The sequence below is a fragment of the Schistocerca cancellata genome, chromosome 6, assembly GCF_023864275.1.
Source record: "Schistocerca cancellata isolate TAMUIC-IGC-003103 chromosome 6, iqSchCanc2.1, whole genome shotgun sequence".
Lineage (NCBI taxonomy): Eukaryota > Metazoa > Arthropoda > Insecta > Orthoptera > Acrididae > Schistocerca > Schistocerca cancellata.
The window spans coordinates 551,030,480-551,051,083 of NC_064631.1; the positions used below are offsets into that span (position 1 = coordinate 551,030,480).

Here is a 20,604-nt window from a genome sequence, read left to right on the forward strand (position 1 = left end):
GAAGTTGCCATTCTTCGCTAATGAATAGGCGCTTATCGCGTATTACAACAGTGGCGGAACGCTGGCATGACAATTACGCTCCACCACAGCCTCGATAATATTGCAGTTACTCATGCAGTTGTTTTACAAGCTCTTAACTGACAAACACTGAAAGTACATCAGAAGGAACATACGGTGTAACCAACAAAAGGTCAAGCTTTTCACCCTTGCTTTCTTCGCAGCAATAGTTAACAACGTTAAGCTCGATCACAGCGCCTTGCATTTGATATTATAGCGATAAAACGACCTACAAGAAAACAACGAAAATCCGTCTTCAAATAAAACAAGGTTGTATCTTTGAAATGTGCAAAGGAAAGTTTTCTCCTAATTACAGTTCGTGTTGTATGGCTCGTCAAAGCTGACACTCGTCAAAAAAGGCTCGAAAAAGCACGCTTTCTTTTAAATATTACATCATTTGTCGTCCCCATGTAATATTCGTACACTAAACAAAAGCAAACATTTCGAAAGTTCCGGCAAGGTACAACACATCGACGTTCGTTGTGAAATATACATTACGTGATCAAAAGTATCCAGACACCCCCAAAAACATACGTTTTCATATTAGGTACATTGTGCTGCCACCTACTGCCAGGTACTCCATATCAGCGATCTCGGTAGTCATTAGACTTCATGAGAGAGCAGAATGGGGCGCGGAACTCACGGACTTCAAACGTGGTCAGGTGATTGGGTGTACGCGAGATTTCCACACTTCTAAACAACCCTGGGTCCACTGTTTCTGATGTGATGGTGAAGTGGAAACGTGAAGGGACACGTACAGCACAAAAACGTACAGGCCGACCTCGTCTGTTGACTGACAGAGAACGCCGACTGTTGAAGAGTGTCGTAATGTGTAATAGGCAGACATCAATACAGACCATCACACAGCAATTTCAAACTGCATCGGGATCCACAGCAAGTACTATGACAGTTAGGCGGGAGGTAAGGAAACTTGGATTTCATGGTCGAGCAGCTGCCCATAAGCCACACATCACGCCGGTTAATGCCAAACGACGCCTCGCTTGGTGTAAGGAGCATAAACTTTGGACACTGTAACAGTGGAAAAACATTGTGTGGAGTGATACGTCACGGTACACAATGTGGCGATCCAATGGCAGGGTGTGGGTATCGCGAATACCTGGTGAACGTCATCTGCCAGCATCTGTAGTGCCAGCAGTAATATTCAGAGGCGGTGGTGTTATGGTGTGGTCGTGATTTTCATGGAGAAGGGCCTGCACCCCTTGTTGTTCTGCGTGGCACTACCACAGCACACGCCTACATTGATGTTTTAAGCACCTTCTTTCTTCCCACTGTTGGGGATGGCGAATGCATCTTCCAACACGATCGAGCACCTGTTCATAATGCACGACCTGTGGTGGAGTGGTTACACGACAATAACATCCCTGTAATGGACTCGCCTGCACAGAATTCTGACCTGAATCCCACAGAACAACTTTGGGATGTTTTGGAACGCCGACTTCGTGCCAGGCCCCACTGTCCGACATCGATACCTCTCCTCAGTGCAGCACTCCGTGAAGAATGAGCTATCATTCCCCAAGAAACCTTCCAGCACATGATTGAACGTATGCCTGCGAGAGTGGAAGCTGTCATCGAGGCTAAGGGTGGGCCACCACCATATTGAATTCCAGCATTAGCGATGGAGGGCTCTACGAACTTGTAAGTCATTTTCAGCCAGATGTTCGGACACCTTTGATCACATAGTGTAAGTAGAATATGAGCTCAAAGCCAGAGGTCTATCGTTATGCAATGATCAAATGAAACTAGGCCTATATGTTTCCAGCGACCTTTTCAAATCCCGAAAATCCGTGACACGTATATGCAGACTAAAAGGAAATTGTACCAAAGCCAGGATTCGAACCTGGGTCTCAGGCTCACTAGGTAGATGCATCAACCACTAAACCAACCTGGCACAAAGGCTTTTCACAACTGCACGGGCTACCCTCGCATGCCTTCCTCCTCATTCCAAATTCTCAGTAATGGCTCAGACCACTTGGTATTCCCCTTAGCCCGCATCTCGTGGTCGTGCGGTAGCGTTCTCGCTTCCCACGCCCGGGTTCCCGGGTTCGATTCCCGGCGGGGTCAGGGATTTTCTCTGCCTCGTGATGGCTGGGTGTTGTGTGCTGTCCTTAGGTTAGTTAGGTTTAAGTAGTTCTAAGTTCTAGGGGACTTATGACCACAGCAGTTGAGTCCCATAGTGCTCAGAGCCATTAATTTTTATTCCCCTTAACCTGAACAGAATTGTAGACGCTCTCCAACTGCACCTAGGCCTTGGTTTCAAGAAGGATCCCCTGTTTTGTTCGATTCTGAAGTGCTATTCCAATACATCGCACAAATAAGACTTCAGTGGAGTTCCATTATGACCTGGTTCCATGTCTAATTACTGGCATTTCAATTGGAACACTTGACCATGTGGTTTCAAATTTCTGAGCTAATTTTACAAAGCCACAGCATTGTGGAAGATATGCCTAAATCTGTGGCTTTGCTGAACAACATTGCAAACTATGCTCATGTAATCAGTGACATCATCCTTGCACCACCTGCCAAAGAAAAATTTGGTACTGCAAAGACAGCACTATTACAATGCCTTGGCAAGACACCTGAACAGCTGTGTTAGGTCATTTATGAAGAGCAGGTTGGCAGCAGTACACCTTCACTGTTTCACCCACTATTACACCACACGGCATACCTTGGTGCGTCTAGTTGCTCAGATTACCATCTCTATTTCAGTCCATTTTGATTATGCAGCAACACCAAACCCCGAGTGATCACAAACACAACTGACGGCACCTGACTGGGGTTCCTGACCCACCGTCAGCTGCCATAACCGTGCCTGTGGTAAACAGCAGCAGCACACACCGGCAAGAGAGCATAACTGTAAATGTGCTGGTTCCATACTCACTTTGGCGAGAAAGCACGAAACTGCTCGCAACCATGCAGCTATCCAAACTCCATAAGTGAGTCACAAGATACACTCTGGAACACAACAAGCAGCGCAGTCACCTAAGGATTGGGACACACAACCAAACAATTTGACACAGCTACAGGAGTGGATGCAAGGCTGTACGTGCTGGACTATGGCTCTAACAGACAATTTATTGTGGACACCAGCTCCCCAGTGACCACCATACCTGAACCTACAACAGAACAGGCTGAAGTAATATAATCAGTTCCTCTAGAAAACAGATTCTGGTAATTATGAAGATTTCTTGAAGTTATACAGGGTGATTCAAAAAGAATACCACAACTTTAAAAATGTGTATTTAATGAAAGAAACATAATATAACCTTCTGTTATACATCATTACAAAGAGTATTTAAAAAGGTTTTTTTTCACTCAAAAACAAGTTCAGAGATGTTCAATATGGCCCCCTCCAGACACTCAAGCAATATCAACCCGATACTCCAACTCGTTCCACACTCTCTTTAGCATATCAGGCGTAACAGTTTGGATAGCTGCTGTTATTTCTCATTTCAAATCATCAATGGTGGCTGGGAGAGGTGGCTGAAACACCATATCCTTAACATACTCCCACAAGAAAAAATCGCAGGGGGTAAGATCAGGGCTTCTTGCAGGCCAGTGATGAAGTGCTCTGTCACGGGCTGCCTGGCAGCTGATCCATCGCCTCGGGTAGTTGACGTTCAGGTAGTTACGGACAGATAAGTGCCAATGTGGTGGCGCTCCATCCTGCTGAAATATGAACTGTTGTGCTTCTTGTTCGAGCTGAGGGAACAGCCAATTCTCTAACATCTCCAGATACTGTAGTCCAGTTACAGTAGCACCTTCGAAGAAAAAGGGACCAAAAACTTTATTGGCTGAAATGGCACAGAAAACGTTCACCTTAGGCGAGTTACGTTCATACTGAGTTGTTTCCCGCGTATTCTCAGTGCCCCTTATACAGACATTGTGACGGTTGACTTTCCCGTTAGTGTGGAAAGTTGCTTCATCACTAAACACAATCTTTGAAATGAAAGATTCATCTGTTTCCATTTGAGCAAGGATAAAATCACAGAAATCGATTCTTTAACACCATACTTCGTTCGAAATGCACCCTGAACAACTGTCGTCGATTCACTTCTGCTGTACTCAATAACACAAAAAGCTTTCTGTTGAGCGGTCGCCATCTTAGCATCAACTGACGCTGACGCCTAGTCAACAGCGCCTCAAGCGAACAAATGTACAATTAAATGAAACTTTATAGCTCCCTTAATTCACCGACAGATAGTGCTTAGCTCTGCCTTTTGTCGTTGCAGAGTTTTAAATTCCTAAAGTTGTGGTATTCTTTTTGAATCACCCTGTACATTTCTATGGAAGACAGTTTGCAAAATCTGTGGCGATACAGGTCCTGCTTACAGATGCACTCAGGGGGAAAAAGCAAACATGGCAAACAGTCTCTCAACAAACATTTGACATCAAACTCTGCCTGCAGGATGCCATAACCCTGGCTCACCCCATCGCCAATGCCCTCTTTTCCATCACAGATGATGCCAGTGACATGGCAATTGGTGTGGTTTTCCAGCGACTCGTCAATGGACAGCAGCAACTGTTGTGGTTCTTTTCACAGAAGCTTACTCATTCACAATGCAAATGGTCTGCATTCAGCTGCAAGCACGTAGCTGTGTATGAGGCATTGCAGTACTTCAGAGTGGATGTGGACAGCACGCCGTTCACAGTTGACACTGACTGTTGACCACTCGCAGAAGCTATATGTCACCCGGCTAAAGACTGTCCTTTGAGGTGTTTCTACCAACTCGACTATGTCGGTCAGTTCACCACTGATGTCCAACACTTAGTGGCAGATTATCTGTCATACATCAATGCACTATGTACAAACATTATCTATGAAGTCCTCACCTCAGCACAAGGAAAAGAATCCACAAATCTGCGAGCTCCTGCAGAACTAATCGACCTGCCTGAAGCTTTGATGCCACACTCTTCCTGGTTCTGAGAAACAAATGTGTGATGTGCCACACGGTAGAATCCACATGTTACTTCCACTTCCAATGCAGAAACACATCATTGGCAATATCCACTACTTATCACACTCAGGAATTTGATCTTATATCAAACTAGTCACTGATCATTTTCTTTGGGAAGGTGTGAAATGCAACTCTGACTAGTGGACACTGGCTTGTAAAGCATGTTAGCACTGTAAAATGGGGCGCCATGACAGCCCTACACTCATCCAGTACAACATTCTCGCAGGTAGACTGCAGTATGTGCATCTATTTCTAGTAGGCCTGCTCCCAGAGTCCGGTGATCCTGCTGCGCCGGTAAGATCGATGCAGCAACCATAACAACACTTGTCCCCGTGCAGGACAGCTTAGAAAGTCAAACGCATAACCCATAACCTGATCACACTTAATGTAGGAAAAATAGCGCTAGGCTATTAAAACCTACACCCTCACCAAGTGGAACACACTCACACCGTTCCACACATTAGCACACCTGGCTAGAGTCCGGTGACAACAGATACCTACTTTTCACAACTGACCGTGTAACGTGATGGGTCGAAGCAATACCTCTACCAGATGTTATGGCAGAGACCACAGTGAGGGCCTTCATGCAGCTATGGTTCTCATTCATCAAATGTCCAGCCACCATTACCACAGACTCAGGCCTCCAGTAGTTTGAGTCGGCCTCGTTCTCTGAGCTGTACAATCTTTGTGGGGTTACACATTACCACACCAACGTATACCCCCTGCAGAGCCACAGACTGGTAGAGTGGTGGCACCACCCACACCTTAAAAGCAGCACTCAAGTGCCACACAGTCAATGAACAGAATCCCTGCCCTGGCTGCTACTGATTGTGCATTCGGCTTTTAAAGAAGACCTGCAGGCATCTGTACAGCAAGCCACTGAACCTCCCAGTTGAGTTCCTTGAACCCTCAGCTCTTGGTCCCTGACCAGTTAACAGACCTCGTCAGGTAAGTGAAAGAGCACATCATGTACATTAGTGTGCCACAGCCAGAGCCTCAAGGATCTCCCAAGATCTTCATACACAAGGCCGTAGCAAACTGCAATTTGTCATGCTGTGCCATTACACCATACCATACTCCGGCCCTCGCAAGATCCTGTGGAGGGGATGCAACACCTTTGATATACTTCAGAAATATTTCGCCTTAACAAGCCCACAACAATTTCAGCTCACAGACTCAAGCACGCTGGGGCTGTACATGACACTGCTGATGCTCAGGACACCCACCCTGCAAAATTTTCTGCAAATCACAGCTGCAGGTGAATACCCCATGCTTATCGGAGTCACTGCAACTGACGCCTCCCACTGGTCCTTCTCCTCCTGCATCAGATGCCACTCTGCAGTACTGTTACAGCTGCACTTGTTGACTAGCACCTCACATCAATGACTTCATTGTCAACTAAGAGAAGATGTTTAAACCACCTCCTCCAGTGCCCTGCACTACAAGGGGGTGGATTGTGTGGGAACTTTACCCATCAGAGATGAGAAATATGTAATAGACTACAGTCCTTGACAATAATAATATTTTTGTTCTTTGGTGAAGTGTACTCTCTCTATATCAGTTAGTCCATTTGTCAAGTTCCATGTTGTATGGATGTAATTTCAAGTGTACTCAAGTTATTAATAAAGCAAGTGTATTAGTAACCAGTGTATTAGAGCATCACCCAGTGCACTTCCCACACAAAAGTCTAAATGAATGATGCGAGTTCTTCACGAAATAAAATCTTGCTAATAACAGACGTGCACTGTTTCAGTTTGTCAGGTCAACTGACACTCATTGAATAACACTAAGTCTTAGGTCAGACAGACCACAAAATATCTGTGCACTTTTCAGAAGGGATATGAAAAGTTTTTGCTCCTTGGTTTAACACTTGTAGTGTAGGAGACTACAGTCGCTTGTTAACCTTATCAAGAAGTTTGCAGAAATTTTTACAATGTATTTTGAGAAACCTCCCTTCCTCTGAATTTGTGTGCTGAAGATTACATAGCCTATGTTCACCAACATGTTACAATACTTCATACAACATTCAAACTGTAGCATATGCAACAATATTCCAACACAAGTTTTACTATGGAAATATTTATAGAGAACGGAACCTTGTGGTTGGGATAGTGTTCTGAAAATGCCAGTCTCTTTACAAGGATGTTGCAAATGCTACAAGCATGCAGAAAAGCTACTCTGATTGTTGTGAGAATGATATCACAGAGGGATAAATTTATTTGAGGACTGAAGTGAGTCATACCCTGACCAGAATATTCCACTGAAACCTTCTGTGCCTTGGTTTTACTGGATTAATAAAGAGGGATGAGGCTATTTTTAAGCACATACTTCAGGCATGCACTTTGCAGTGGTTTACAGAATAGGCATGTATGAGGGGCATTTGAAAAGTTTATGCAAAAATAAAAACTACTTACATGTTTGGGATAAATCTTTTTTATTTTTCAACATAGTCTCCTTTTAGACTTATACACTTCCTCCAATGCTGTTCTACTTTGTTGATTCCTTCTGAATAATAGGAATTGTCTAAGTCTGCAAAATTGCTATTAGTTGCTGCACTCACCTCCTTGTTTGAATAAAATCTTTGTCATGCCAGCCGTTTCTTCAAATTTGGGGACAAATAGTAGTCCGAGGGAGTCAAGTCTGGAGAATAGGGGGGATGTGAAACGAGTTGGAATCCTATTTCCATTAATTTTGCGACCAAAACTGCTAAGATGTGTGCTGGTGCATTGTCGTGTTGGAAAAGGACTTTTTTGCGGTCCAGTCCTCGGTGTTTTTCTTTTAACTCCATTTCCAAACGGTGCAATAACGATGAATAATACGCACCTGTAATAGTTTTACTGTTTTCCAGATAGATGATGAGGATTATCCCTTGCAAATCCCAAAAGACATTCACCATAACCTTTCCAGCCAAAGGAATGGCCTTCGCCTTTTTAGTGCAGATTCTCCCTTGGTAACTCATTGTTTAGATTGTTGTTTGGTCTCAGGAGTATCGTAATGTATCCATGTTTCATCCGCATTGACGAAACAATGCTTAAAGTCCTGCGGATTCTTCCTGAACAACTACAAACTGTCCTTGCAACACTTCACACGATTCCGTTTTTGATCAAGCGTGAGCAATCACGGAAGCCATCTTGTGGACAGCTTTCTCATATACAAATGTGTATGTATATTATGTACCCATTCATTCGAGTTACCCACAGCACTATCAATCTCACACACCTTAACTCTTCTGTCATCCATCACCATACCATGGATTTTGTCAATGATTTCTGGAGTTGTAACCTCCACAGGGCGTACAGAACGTTCAGCATCACTTGTGCCCATTTGGCCACTCCAAAAATTTTGATACCACTTACTAACTGTTCTAATTGAAGGTGCAGAGTCACCGTAATGTTTATCAAGCTCATCTTTAGTCTCCTGAGGTGTTTTTCCTTTCATAAAGTAATGTGTACTCACCACATGAAATTATTTTTCGTCCATTTTTTGACAGTCACTCGACTTCCTTGATTCACACGAATGCCAAACACAAAGAAATAGGCCAATATGGCTGAAACTTGGCGTGTGTTCTTTCCAAAGATGCTACTAACAAAACATGACCTCAATACACACCAGTGGTGCCACCTCTTGGACTTTGCACAGACTTTTCAAACGTCCCTCGTAATGATGTTAAGAGGGGAATGTCAGAAAGAAGGGGGGCAGTAGGATATTTCCAGGGAGAAGTGTATTTACATGTGATCAGTATGGTTATTATGAGTGAGAAAAGCCTGGAAGACATGGGTGAGAATGCAATCTTACAGAGAAAATATTAATTTATGTATTTAATAAATCATTTTTTGGATAAATTTAATTTCTTACCCATAAATATAATGTTAGTAATCAACTGTCTGGTTCCAGTATTTCTTTTGCAACTACCTCATACTTATCAAGTTTCTTGACTTTGCATTTACAATCCTATTAAAAGCAGAATAGACCATTCTTTTCACATTTATCTTCCTTTGTTTCCTCATCACTCTTTTCCCCTCCAAACGTCTTCCACTCCTATCACCATCTTCCACAAACCACTTCTTTTTGTAATATCAGAGTTCAACATATTAAAATTCTGTTACAGATGACAAATTCTTCTATCGTGACAAGAGGAACAATGCTGTACTGTTTGATTTGCTCAGTAGAAGACATCAAATAATGACAGCAAACAGATCCTTGGTAAGATGTGAAATTTCTGCTGCTTAATGTCTCTGTGATATTTGCTTCTGTAACTGTGAATAGCATATTTGAGAATTTACATCCATGTATCCATTTATTTAAAAGTCAACATTAAACACACTGGTTTTCTTGCTTGAGCTAATTTTTTTACTGACATGTTTCCTAGACAGTGAGGCATCCACTATATTGTTCACAATATCTTGACTTGAATTTTGGTGGTTGAAGGAACCTTTATTCTGCTATTTAGTAACTAGAACTACTTCTATATTTGATTGTAGATTCAGTTACTAATTATTCTGGCTTCAGCTTGTGTAGTTATACAGTCATTCATTCATTCATTCATTCATTCATTCATCATCTTTTGTAGATCCAGTCAAAAAGGAGAATTCTCAGGGATGTGAAATGAGTCAAGGTATACAAACGACAAGCAACTCATAGGAAATTAATCTGCATACTCTGTTTCTAACTGACTGTCACTGTACTCCTGCAACATTATTTCTGCTTATGCCAGCTACAATTAGCTAGTAAATTAGGAGGAAGGATACTACATGAAGAAGAAAGCTGTTGATTTCTCAGTTATATTAAATAGTTGCTGTTTATGTTCTATTGGTAGGCCAACCTTAATATTTACTTTGTTAGTATTCTTAAATAAAAAAGTTACGTACAAGGACTGTTCAAAAAATTCCTGAACTTTGTCCACAAATTTTTTCTATGCTTCTCTTTTACTTATTGTGCATGGTCTTCTTTGAAACACGCTCCTCCACAATTGATACGCCGCTCCCAACCCTTTCAATGGGGTTTTCAACTTTGGAAATGATTCTCTTAAGGAACATCTTGTTCTCATTTGCGTGATCCAAAAGCTTTTCTAAGATTGTGAGGTGGAGGTCTTTCTGGTCTTCTAGTCTTGACTCATGAACCATGGGATGAATTTTGCGGCAACACGATGCATTCCATGACTCTGTGTCAGGATTTCATGACATGATCCAAATGAAATGTTACATTCTTTGGCAATCTCTCAGACAGCCTGCCTTTGACTGGCATGCATAATTTTGTTGATGTTCCTGACATGAGTATCATCGGTAGACATCAAAGGGCATCCTGAACCAGGCTCATTGTTGAGTTCTGCCTGGCCATTTTTAAACCATGTGAACAATCCATAATACTGAGTACAGCTTAAGCACTCATCACTGTAGCCTTCCTGAATCATTTGGTGTGTCTCTGTGTAGGTTTTCTAGAGTTTCCTGCAAAATTTAATGCAAACGTGTTACTTCTCTAACTCTGCCATCTCGAAATTTGCGAACTGTGTGACACGATGTTCTACTCAATACAACACTGAACAATAACTAACAAATATTCAACAATGAAACTTCTGGTTGTTAAAACAGATTAAACACAGGTGTATGCAGGGATGCCAACTGCATTTCACACCAACACACCATTGGCAGAAAATTGCGAATGTTCCGGAACTTTTTGAACACACTTCATACATCTTGTTGGGTTGTGGTAACCGAATGTTACTATCATTGCAGCCTATACATCCACAGTAACAGAAAACAAAATTCCTACTATTGTTTTCTGTAAGGTGGCATTATATGCATGCTAACAAATACTAAACTTAAACGCCATGACAGGCAAACTAGAACATAAATGTAACAACATAGTTTAAAAGCATAAATATCACTTATTAACAATGAATATTTACTACAAACATATTTTACTTTCTTAATAGTTAGATGTGTGGCATTAGAGTTCTATACCTAACACAATTATTTAATTTAAATAACTCTGCTGTCTCTTGGCAGTCTGTGATGTAGTAGCTATGCTCTGCTATTGCTCTGTAGAACTTTGTAACTCACTGTAGAAGAGACAAAAGGTAATAACCTCAGAATGGAGCTGTTTGAACTGTGCTCTATGGTGTGATTGTAGGAAGTGTGGCAAAGCTGTGAAAGAACTGTGGTGAGTGTCAGCACTGCATTGACTTTTATTCCTTTTGGTGGAAGGATCTTTGTCTGCAGTTGTATTTCTGGGAAGCAAAGTAGTCCATGGTTGACAGCACTGTCTGTGGTAGCTGGTGACACCATTAGCAGATGGATGTTATGCACTAATGGATGTGCTGTGGAAGCCAAAGATAGCCCTGGTTGGTGAAAGACACCTGGTGGCTGCTGCTTGGAATTGAGGAGGTGACTGACAAGTTATTTGCATGTGTGTTGGCAGTCACTCACGGTATTTCAGTGTAGCTATTTTAACTATTTGCACAGCACCTCTGTAACAATGTTAAAAACACATTATTTTACTACTTGTAATGCAGCTTAATAATGAAGACTGATGCTTGGCTTGTAGATAACAGGAGTTTTCAGTCATTGAGTATAGATAATCAGGATTTTTTTGGAATTATTCCTAGACAGTTGAGATGAATGAAAAACTGATATGGTAACATCAAATGCATGAATCAACCAAAAAGCTCTATTCTGGCTACATTACACTAAGCTTTCACTGTGCTGATTTACAAGCAGACTTTTTGTGCTTTCAAACATTATTGCCCTGTATCTTGATTTTCTAAAGTACTGCTAGCTGAAAATTATTTATTATATGGAAAAGAATAAAGAATAAATAAAATAAGAATGTAAGGTGAAGATGAGCATGAGACATTTTGCAAAAGCCTGTTCAGCTATCTTGGGATTCTTACATTTACTGCTAAAGTTAGTAATAGCGAATACACTGTTCAAAGAAGAGGAAGAATATTTGGGAATAGCTTGTAGGAATAGCAAGATCCCAGCCTGATTACATCTACATCAGACAGATACGCCCAGATAAAAAATTTGATTGTAAGGGGTACACAGGAACAAATATAGACTCAGACCACAATTTAGTGATGATGAAGAGTAGACTGAAGTTTAAAAGAATTGTCTAGAATCATTGCAGAAAGAAATGGGATACTGAAGTACTGACGAATAATGAGATGCATTTGAATTTCTCTAATGCTGTAATGAATAGCACAGTAGGCATTTCAGGTAAGGAGGCATGAACATCTCTGAAAATCACAGAGGCTGAAAAGACAAATATAGATACAAAGAAGGTAACCACAAAGAATCCTTGTGTAACAGTGGAAATACTTTAATTTATTGATGAAAGAAGGAAGTGCAAAAACCTTCAGGGAAAGACAGGACTCTAACAATATAAGTCATGTAGGAATGAAATAAATAGGAGGTGCAGGGAATCCAAAAAGAAATGGCTGCATGAGAAATGGGAAGAAATTGTAAGAGGAATGGTCACCAGAAGAACTGATCCAGCATATATAAAATTCAAAACAGCCTTTAGTGAAGTTAAAAGCAAAGGTGTCAATATTAAGAGGGCAAGAAGAACTCTGCTGCTAAACACAGAGGAGAAAGAATATAGATGAAAATAGTACATTGGAGGCCTCTATGAGAAGAAGGAACTGATGATCTGATATAACAAGTAATGGGGCTCAGTATGGAAAAAATAGGGGATACAGTGTTATTAGAGTCACAGTTAGTCAGCACTTTGGAAAATGTGCAATTAAATAAGGTGGCATGTATGACTAACATTCCTTTTGAATTATTAAATCATTAGGCAAGTGTCAACTAAACAACTATCCAAGCTGGTTTTCAGAACCTATCAGATCAGAAACATATCACCAGTCTTCCAGAAAAATACTTTCATACAATCCCAAATATAGGAAGGGCGTTTAAGTGTGTGAACTATTGAATGATACTCTTAACAACTTGTAATATACAAGGAATGTGAAATAAAACTGAGGATCTTCTAGAGGACAACCATTTTCTCTTTAGGAAGAAGCCAGGCACCAGAGAGACAATTCCAGCTGATAATGGAACCATGACTTAAGAAGATCAAGATGCTCCCATAAGATTAATTGACCTAGAGAAAGTGTTTGACAATGTAAAATGGTGCAAGATATCCAAATTCTCAGGAAAATAAGTGTAAGCTACAGGGAGAAATGGATAATATACTATGTGTACAAGAACCAAGAGCGAAGAATGAGAATTGAAGGTTAAGAATGAAACTTTACATCACAAATGATATAATACTAGTATGTATGGTTCAGTCTATACCTCGCAGAAGTACTGAAAGAATTAAAAGGTAGGATCAGGAGTGGAATTAAAATCCAGGGTGAAAGGATATCAATGATAAGATCCACTAAAGACACTGTGGTCGTCAATGAAAGGAAGAAATGCAAGACATGTTTAATGATGAGCACAGACTATGGTTAGAGAATATATCATAGAAAGATGAAAGTAATGAGGAGTAGCAGAAATCAGATTGGTGGTAAGCTAAACATCAAAATTTGGGACTATGAAGTTGATGAAGTGAAGGAACTTGGCTACCCCTAGGGAGTAAAATAATGCATGACTGACAAAGAAAGGACAGAAAAGGAGACTAGCACAGGTAAACTGGGAATTTCTGTTCAAAATAAGTCTGCTAGTATCAAACATCAGCCTTAATTTGGAGAAGAAATCACTTTATCTGAATACTGTTGCATTAGGTTAATCACAATCTGTATTCTAATGTTATAAGTAATAACTTCTCATTTCCATTATCATCTACCACTACTGTTTTGTATTTTGCTTCTAGATTTCAACACTGACAGACCCTGAGTACAGACTTTCACCTGATCTGAAATACATTCTCATAATGTACAATGTGTCACGTGTAAGTACCTGATTACCTGATCAAGTTAAGTTTTGGTATATCAGAATTGTTTCTACCTTTTTTTCATTGATCAGTTGATTAAACACATTTGAAACTTACTTGCAGATTAAAACTCTGCACTGGACCAGTACTCAAACCTGGGACCTCTACCTTTAGCAGTAAAGCGCTCTAATGACTGAGCTATCCAAGCACAACTCATGACCTGCCTTCAATGCTCTACTCCTGCCACCATCTCTCCTCTTACCTACCAAACTTCACAGAAGTTCCCTTGCATAACTTACAGGTCTAGCACTCCTGAAAAATGGATGTTGTGGAGAAATGACAAGAAAGTGCTTGGATAGATTGGCTGGTAGAGCATTTGCCTTTGAAGGCAATGATCCTAGGTTGGAGTCCAATTCTGGTGCATAGTTTTAAGAAGTTCCAGTTCAGTGCAGACATCACTGAAGATTGAAAATTCATTCTGTAAGCAATTCCTTATACTGTGGTTAGCCATTCTTCCACAATATCCTTTCTTCTAGGAGTTGTAGTCCAACAGTGTATACAGGAGAAATTTGTTATGTTTAGAAGGTAGGAGACTGTTACTAGTGGAAGTCAAGCTGTGGTGGCAGCCCCGAAGTTATGCTTGAATACCTCAGTGTGTTATGGCACTTACCCACAAATGGCAAAGATTCCAGGTTTGAGATCCAGTCTGCCACATAGTTTTAATCTGCCAGGAAGTTTCTGTTCAGTATACAATCCTGCGCCAAGTGAAAATCCATTCTGTACACACATTCATTTGAACATTATGGAATTATTTATGGAAGATGAATATATATGATATATGGTGAATTATAACTTTGGTATGTTAGAAGTATTTAATATAAGTTGCAAATAGAAACATTAAATGTGAAACTTAAAATTGAGATAGTGCTTTTCTGCCTCAGTGAAACAATGAAAGGAGGGTAAAAACAAATAGCAGAGGAACAGATATGCTACATATGTTGTCTGACAAAAAGAGTGAAGCACTCAGAAGAAATGGTTTGATGTCAGTGTAACTTTGTGTATATATATATATATATATATATATATATATATATATATATATATATATATATATATATATACCATTTGCAGTTATGTAAATGGTTAGAGTAATAATTCTAAAATACGAGAGAAGCAAAGTTGCTACTCACCACATAGTGGAGATGATGAATCGTGATAGGCACAATAAAAAGATTCATTGATGATTGTGTGAATCTTTTTATTGTGCCCATTGCGACTCAGCATCTTCGCTATATGGTGAGTAGCAACTTTCCTACTCTCGTATTGTTACATCCCGTCATGGATTTTCCATTGTTAAGAGTAATAATTCTCTGTGACAGGTAGAGCAGCCAACAGAGTGCATTAGTGTTCTTTCTGTTTAGTGTTCTTACAGGGTCTGGTGGGAAATACCAGAGGTGTGAACTGTCACGTGGTCAATAATCGCAGTGAAGGATGCAAAGATGCTGCATACTCATGGGAGACAGTATTAGCAGCTTCATTGTGGGTCTCCATTTTCCAGGTGGTTGAATCGTACAATATCGAGATTTTTGGAGCATTTTTGGATGTGACAGTGGCCCAGTTTTGGAGTGCACGGAATGTGAGGACAGGGCTACTCCTCATCAGGATTCCTGTTGATCACATCTCACCTGCACAAGGCAGAATCGCAATATGGACCACCAATCACATTGCAGCCCCTTCACATCTGCATCTACCATCCGAGAACAAGTAATGGGCTCCCTAAAACATTCTGTGTCATCCCAATATGAACAGACTTGTTGGAGTGGTTCCATGACTTGAAAGCATGGACTGCTGATGAATAATGTTGCATTCTGTTCACTGATGAATCATAATTCTCCACTATCATGAATGACCCTCATTGGTGAGTATGGTGGTGACCTGGGGACAGGGCTCATTCTTCCATTATTTTTGAGAAGCACAGTAGTGTTACTTCTGGTGACACTGTGTGGGAGTCATTGGGTATGACTTAAGGTCACAGCTGGTAGACATTGAATGAACTCTGATGGCACAGTGGTACATCACAGACATCCTGTGTCCTCATGTCTTATGCAACAGTATCATGATACTGTTTTTCAAAAGAGCAATCCTCATCCATACAGCTCTCAAAAGACTGTCTGAATGATGTTGAGATACTTCTGTGGCCAGCAAGATCCCCTCATTTGTCCCTGATAGAACATGAGTGGGACAGATCAGATGTGCATTCTGTCCCAGTGCCAGTATCCGGGATATCAAGGACCAGTTAAAACAGTTACTGTCAGCTTGCCTTAGGAAAGGATACAACGTCATTATGACACCTTTCCCAGATGGAACAGTGCTGCATCCACACCAGAGTAGGTGCAACATCATACTGATAAGAGGTCTCATTCTGCCTAGAACTGTATAAATTGATTTGATTTTGTAATCACTCTAATAATATCACACATACTCTCCAACTGAGAAGTTTCATTTCATTTCCTCCACCTGTTGTGAGTGCTTCACTTTTTTTTGGCAGGCAAGGTAGAATTTTTATATCTAGAGAAATAAAGAGTAGCTTAAGAGCAATGAAATATGAAGAATAGATAGTATCTAATAATAATGAAATAGCAAAAGAAGAAGTAAATGTCAGTATCTAATGAAAGCAAACAGTTGGTAGTAGCATGAAAGTCTGGTGACAATAAAGAGAAAACCAAGAAATGAAGGAACATGAAAGTCACATTTCAAGGAACAAATTTTATAATGAGAGGGGTCTTATTTGGCTGTATTATGTTTCCTTCATGGTGTTGCTGTCTGAGAAATGTGTATGAGTCACTGTTGACCTTGTCTGAGAAATGGCACATAATATATATGATTATAATACTTGTAGTGTAAGCCAGTTGTAGTGTAAGTTATTTAACAATATGTGTAGCTTTAACTCTTCAATACTACTGTGAATTTTATCTCTGTCATCAATCATTAACACCTGGCTTTGTCAAAAATTTTAGTCTTTACACTCCATCAAGTTTATATTGATTTTTTGTGTCCCACTTTATTTTTGTTTAATCCTCTTATTGAATGATCACTCTGAAAAGTTTGAATATGAGTCAGGTCATAGTAAGGAAGTGCATTGTTAAGATGCTGAACTTGTATTTGAATTCAGGTTCATGGTTTCCTTTAACAAGCTTCACACAAATTCCACAATGATATCTTAGAAGGGCCATGGACAATACCTGCCTCTGCCACTTACTGTATAAGCTGTTGCTTCCTTTCTAATGACCTGTATTTTAATATACACTTTAGAAAGATGATTCAAGCAGGATTAACTTAAAACAAGAAATTTTCAATTAGCTACCATTTCATCTGTTTCGAAAACTCTTGTGCAGGTCAATTCAAAGAATAAATACACACAACACACTTCTTCCTTTTAGCTACTGCCATGTACACACTGAGGCAAGCGTGATTTTACTTAATTTCAATGTGGGGCAGTCAAACTTTGCTGCCCAGAGATGACAGTGACCGTGTTTGTGTATGAACTGTGCATATATGAATGTGTGTGTATTTTTCTACCTCTGAAGAAGGACTCTGTCTAATAGCTTATAATATCTAGCATTTGACTTTCCATCTGCCTGTCTGCCACTCAATGTCTCCTCCATGTGATGAGTAGCTGTATATCCTGATAATATTCTTCTCTGATTGCCTAGATCATTTTAATTACCTTCATCCCAGCATTAAGTTCATTCTGGAGGTTGAAAGGGATGGCAAGCTTCTGTTTCTAGATGTCTTGGTTTACAGAAAGAATGGCGGTACACTGGGACACAGTATTTGTCGAAAGCCCATGCACACTGACTATTACTTGCATGCATTGAGCTGTCACACATCATTCCAATGCACGGTGGTGCTGTGGACTTTGGCAAGATGAGCTTATGCCATTTCAATGCAGAATGCTTGACACAAGAGCTAGAGCATCTTAAAGTTGTGTTCAAGCAGCACAGCTATACAAACAGATCCATCATGCTTTCCAGTTTGGACATTCACAGGAACCATTAGAAGCTACATGTAAATTGATGGCTTTTCTGCCTTTATCTAGGAGCATATCTTCAAAAATAGGAAGAATTTTAAAAACATATGATATCATAAGTGGTTTTCGTATGCCCGCCAAGATTAGAGAACTCCTTAGCTCAGTAAAGGATGACTGGGTATTGAGGGAGCCCATTGTGTACAAAATCCGCTGCCATTGTGGGACAGGTTGTATTGTTCCAACAGTTTGTAACATTCAAGATCTATGTGTTGAGCACCTGTGCCAAACACATTTGTTTCAGCCTGAGAAATCTGCAATGACAGTGCACTGTCTTACTGTGGGCCGTAAAATGTATGAATAGGCAAAAGTGATTGCCCATGTGGCTCACTATTGGGACTGTGTTTTAAAAGAATGCATTTAAATTTGACTATCTAATGATCTTATAAATAGAGGCAAGGTGAGTAAAATTTGGAACCTGGTTTTATCAGACATTAAGAAACAACCGTCTTTGATTCAGCCATCAGAATAGTTTTGATAGCGATTTATTGATTTTGCTGGCTTTCATCACTGGGGTGCTATACCTTCACTTGTACTAGAGGGCAGCTATGAAGATAGATTTCTTGCACATGTGCTGTTGGCCCTCTGTGGCATATAAAGGGGCTGCCACTCACAGTCTGAATTCAGTTCCAGTGAGTTCATACAACAGCATACCACTTGAGGATGGTGCCAGGTGGACAGCAAAAATATTTTGTTAAGATAACTTCATGATTTGGCTGCAGACCTGAGAAGAAAATTATCAATTATTACATAGGGAAAGCCTACAGAGTCACAGCTGTATACCGTATTTCATATTGTTTAACATTATTTCAGTGAGATTTCTCTATTTATTTTGTAAATTAAAAACTATTCCTTATTTGTATGCTTGCTCTGTTTTCCGTATCACGTTTCTATTTGATAGTTGTCCCCTGGATGTGATTTGTCATTTACTTGAACTTTTTCAACAGCAGTTTGCTCAATCTGTCCAGAATTACCATTTGGTACTTGTCTGCTAATGTTGATTCCTCCTTCATTTTTCATTTACCCATTTCTCAATGCTCTTTATGTCTGGCAGTAATTTGAAGTAGAAAGTTGCCTGATTATAGAAATGTGTTTTATCTATATTACTAAGTGACTAAGACTTCCAGGGGCAACAAAAATTTGTTTTTCTATTATTTCATATAATTGTTGACTGAATTTAAAATTTTAAAGTGCTGCTGTAATGTACAAATTCAGAGGTATGATCTTACATTAAAGGTTTAACAAAATAAGTTAGGAATTGTGTACATATCTTGTGGCACCATAACTCATGGCTAATGCAAATTACCCATTATATTCATCCAGTATATGAGAATAAGAGTGCTCAGCAACTTCTAACAAATTTTACACATAATTTCAAACCTTTCCAAAACTACTTCTTGCTAACACTCCTCATAAAATAATTAAACAAAAAAAGTTTGTCACCTACTATATTTTCTCAGTTCATGCAGTAAAACTTCAGCATCAGGCATGCTGCAAAGCAGATGACATGTGGTGGTTCATTGGCAGGTTACTGTGGAAGTGGAAGTCTACAAAGGAAAACTGTGTGACCCATCCTAAAAGATTGTTGATGTGTATGGGACCTGTACTAAATAGGATTGCCAGTGAATACTGAATAGATGTGAAGGGCAGTGTGAATGGTCATAGGCTCATTCTACCCATGGTAGAACGTAATGAGGATGCTGAAGGAACTGAATTGCCATTCACTTGAAGATAGATTCAAGCCATCCTGTGAAAACCTACTTACAAAGTTTCTAGAACCAACTTTACATGGTGAATCTGGGAATATATTTTAACCCACTATGCGATGTTTCCTTAGCGGTTGCAAAGACAAGATTAAACTAATTACAGCAAGCACAGAGCCATTTAAGCAATCATTTTTCCTGTGCTCTGTACCTGAATGGAATGGGAAAAAGCCCTGATTACAGGTAGATTGGGATGTACACTCTGCCGTGCACTTTACAGTGTTTTGCAGAGTATAGATGCAAATCATCCTGTGAAAACTACTTACAAAGTAGGTGCAGAGGTAGATATCATTGAATGCACCTACATAATTATATCATTGTGTGACACACAGTTTACGAAACAAGATTTCATAATGATTAACTCATTTGTAATAAGATTTTTGGCGCTATTTTATGTGTAGGGGTTTGATCTTTCATAATCGAGGGGGTGGGGTTATTGGTCTTACTTAATACACAGTAGAGTCCACCTCCATAGCTGACCTGTCTGGATGCCACACCGTCAAGTGAAGGATGTGTTTTCAGTTCTTGGTAATACCATAGATTTATCTTGGTGTGAAGGCTGAAACAAGGTGCACTCAGCCTCATGTGACCAATTGATGAGACACCTAAGTGATAAATAGTGGCTTCATTGTCTGGAAATGAAAATAGGAAAATGACTGGGGCTGGAGAATTACATATCAGGCAGTCAAAATGAAACACTGGAAACTCCACTTTAGAATATCAACAACGTAAGGAAAAGATAGATTGCTACTCACTGTAAAGATGACACAATGAGTTGCAGACAGGCACAACAAAAGGACAGTTACATATTAGTTTTGAGCCAAAGCCTCCTTCAGAAAAGGAAACA

At 40.0% G+C, this 20,604-nt stretch overlaps 1 protein-coding gene across 2 annotated transcripts in view; it reads left to right on the forward strand.

Annotated features, from left to right (window-relative positions):
* LOC126190848 (venom dipeptidyl peptidase 4-like) overlaps positions 1 to 20,604 on the forward strand; it is a 290,630-nt gene that overhangs the window by 181,775 nt on the left and 88,251 nt on the right. For both annotated transcript variants that reach the window (XM_049931436.1, XM_049931435.1), the window contains exons 3-4: positions 9,142 to 9,236; positions 13,848 to 13,925. In XM_049931436.1, the coding sequence (XP_049787393.1) occupies positions 9,142 to 9,236; positions 13,848 to 13,925 (173 nt within the window). The remainder of the gene's footprint in view (positions 1 to 9,141; positions 9,237 to 13,847; positions 13,926 to 20,604) is intronic.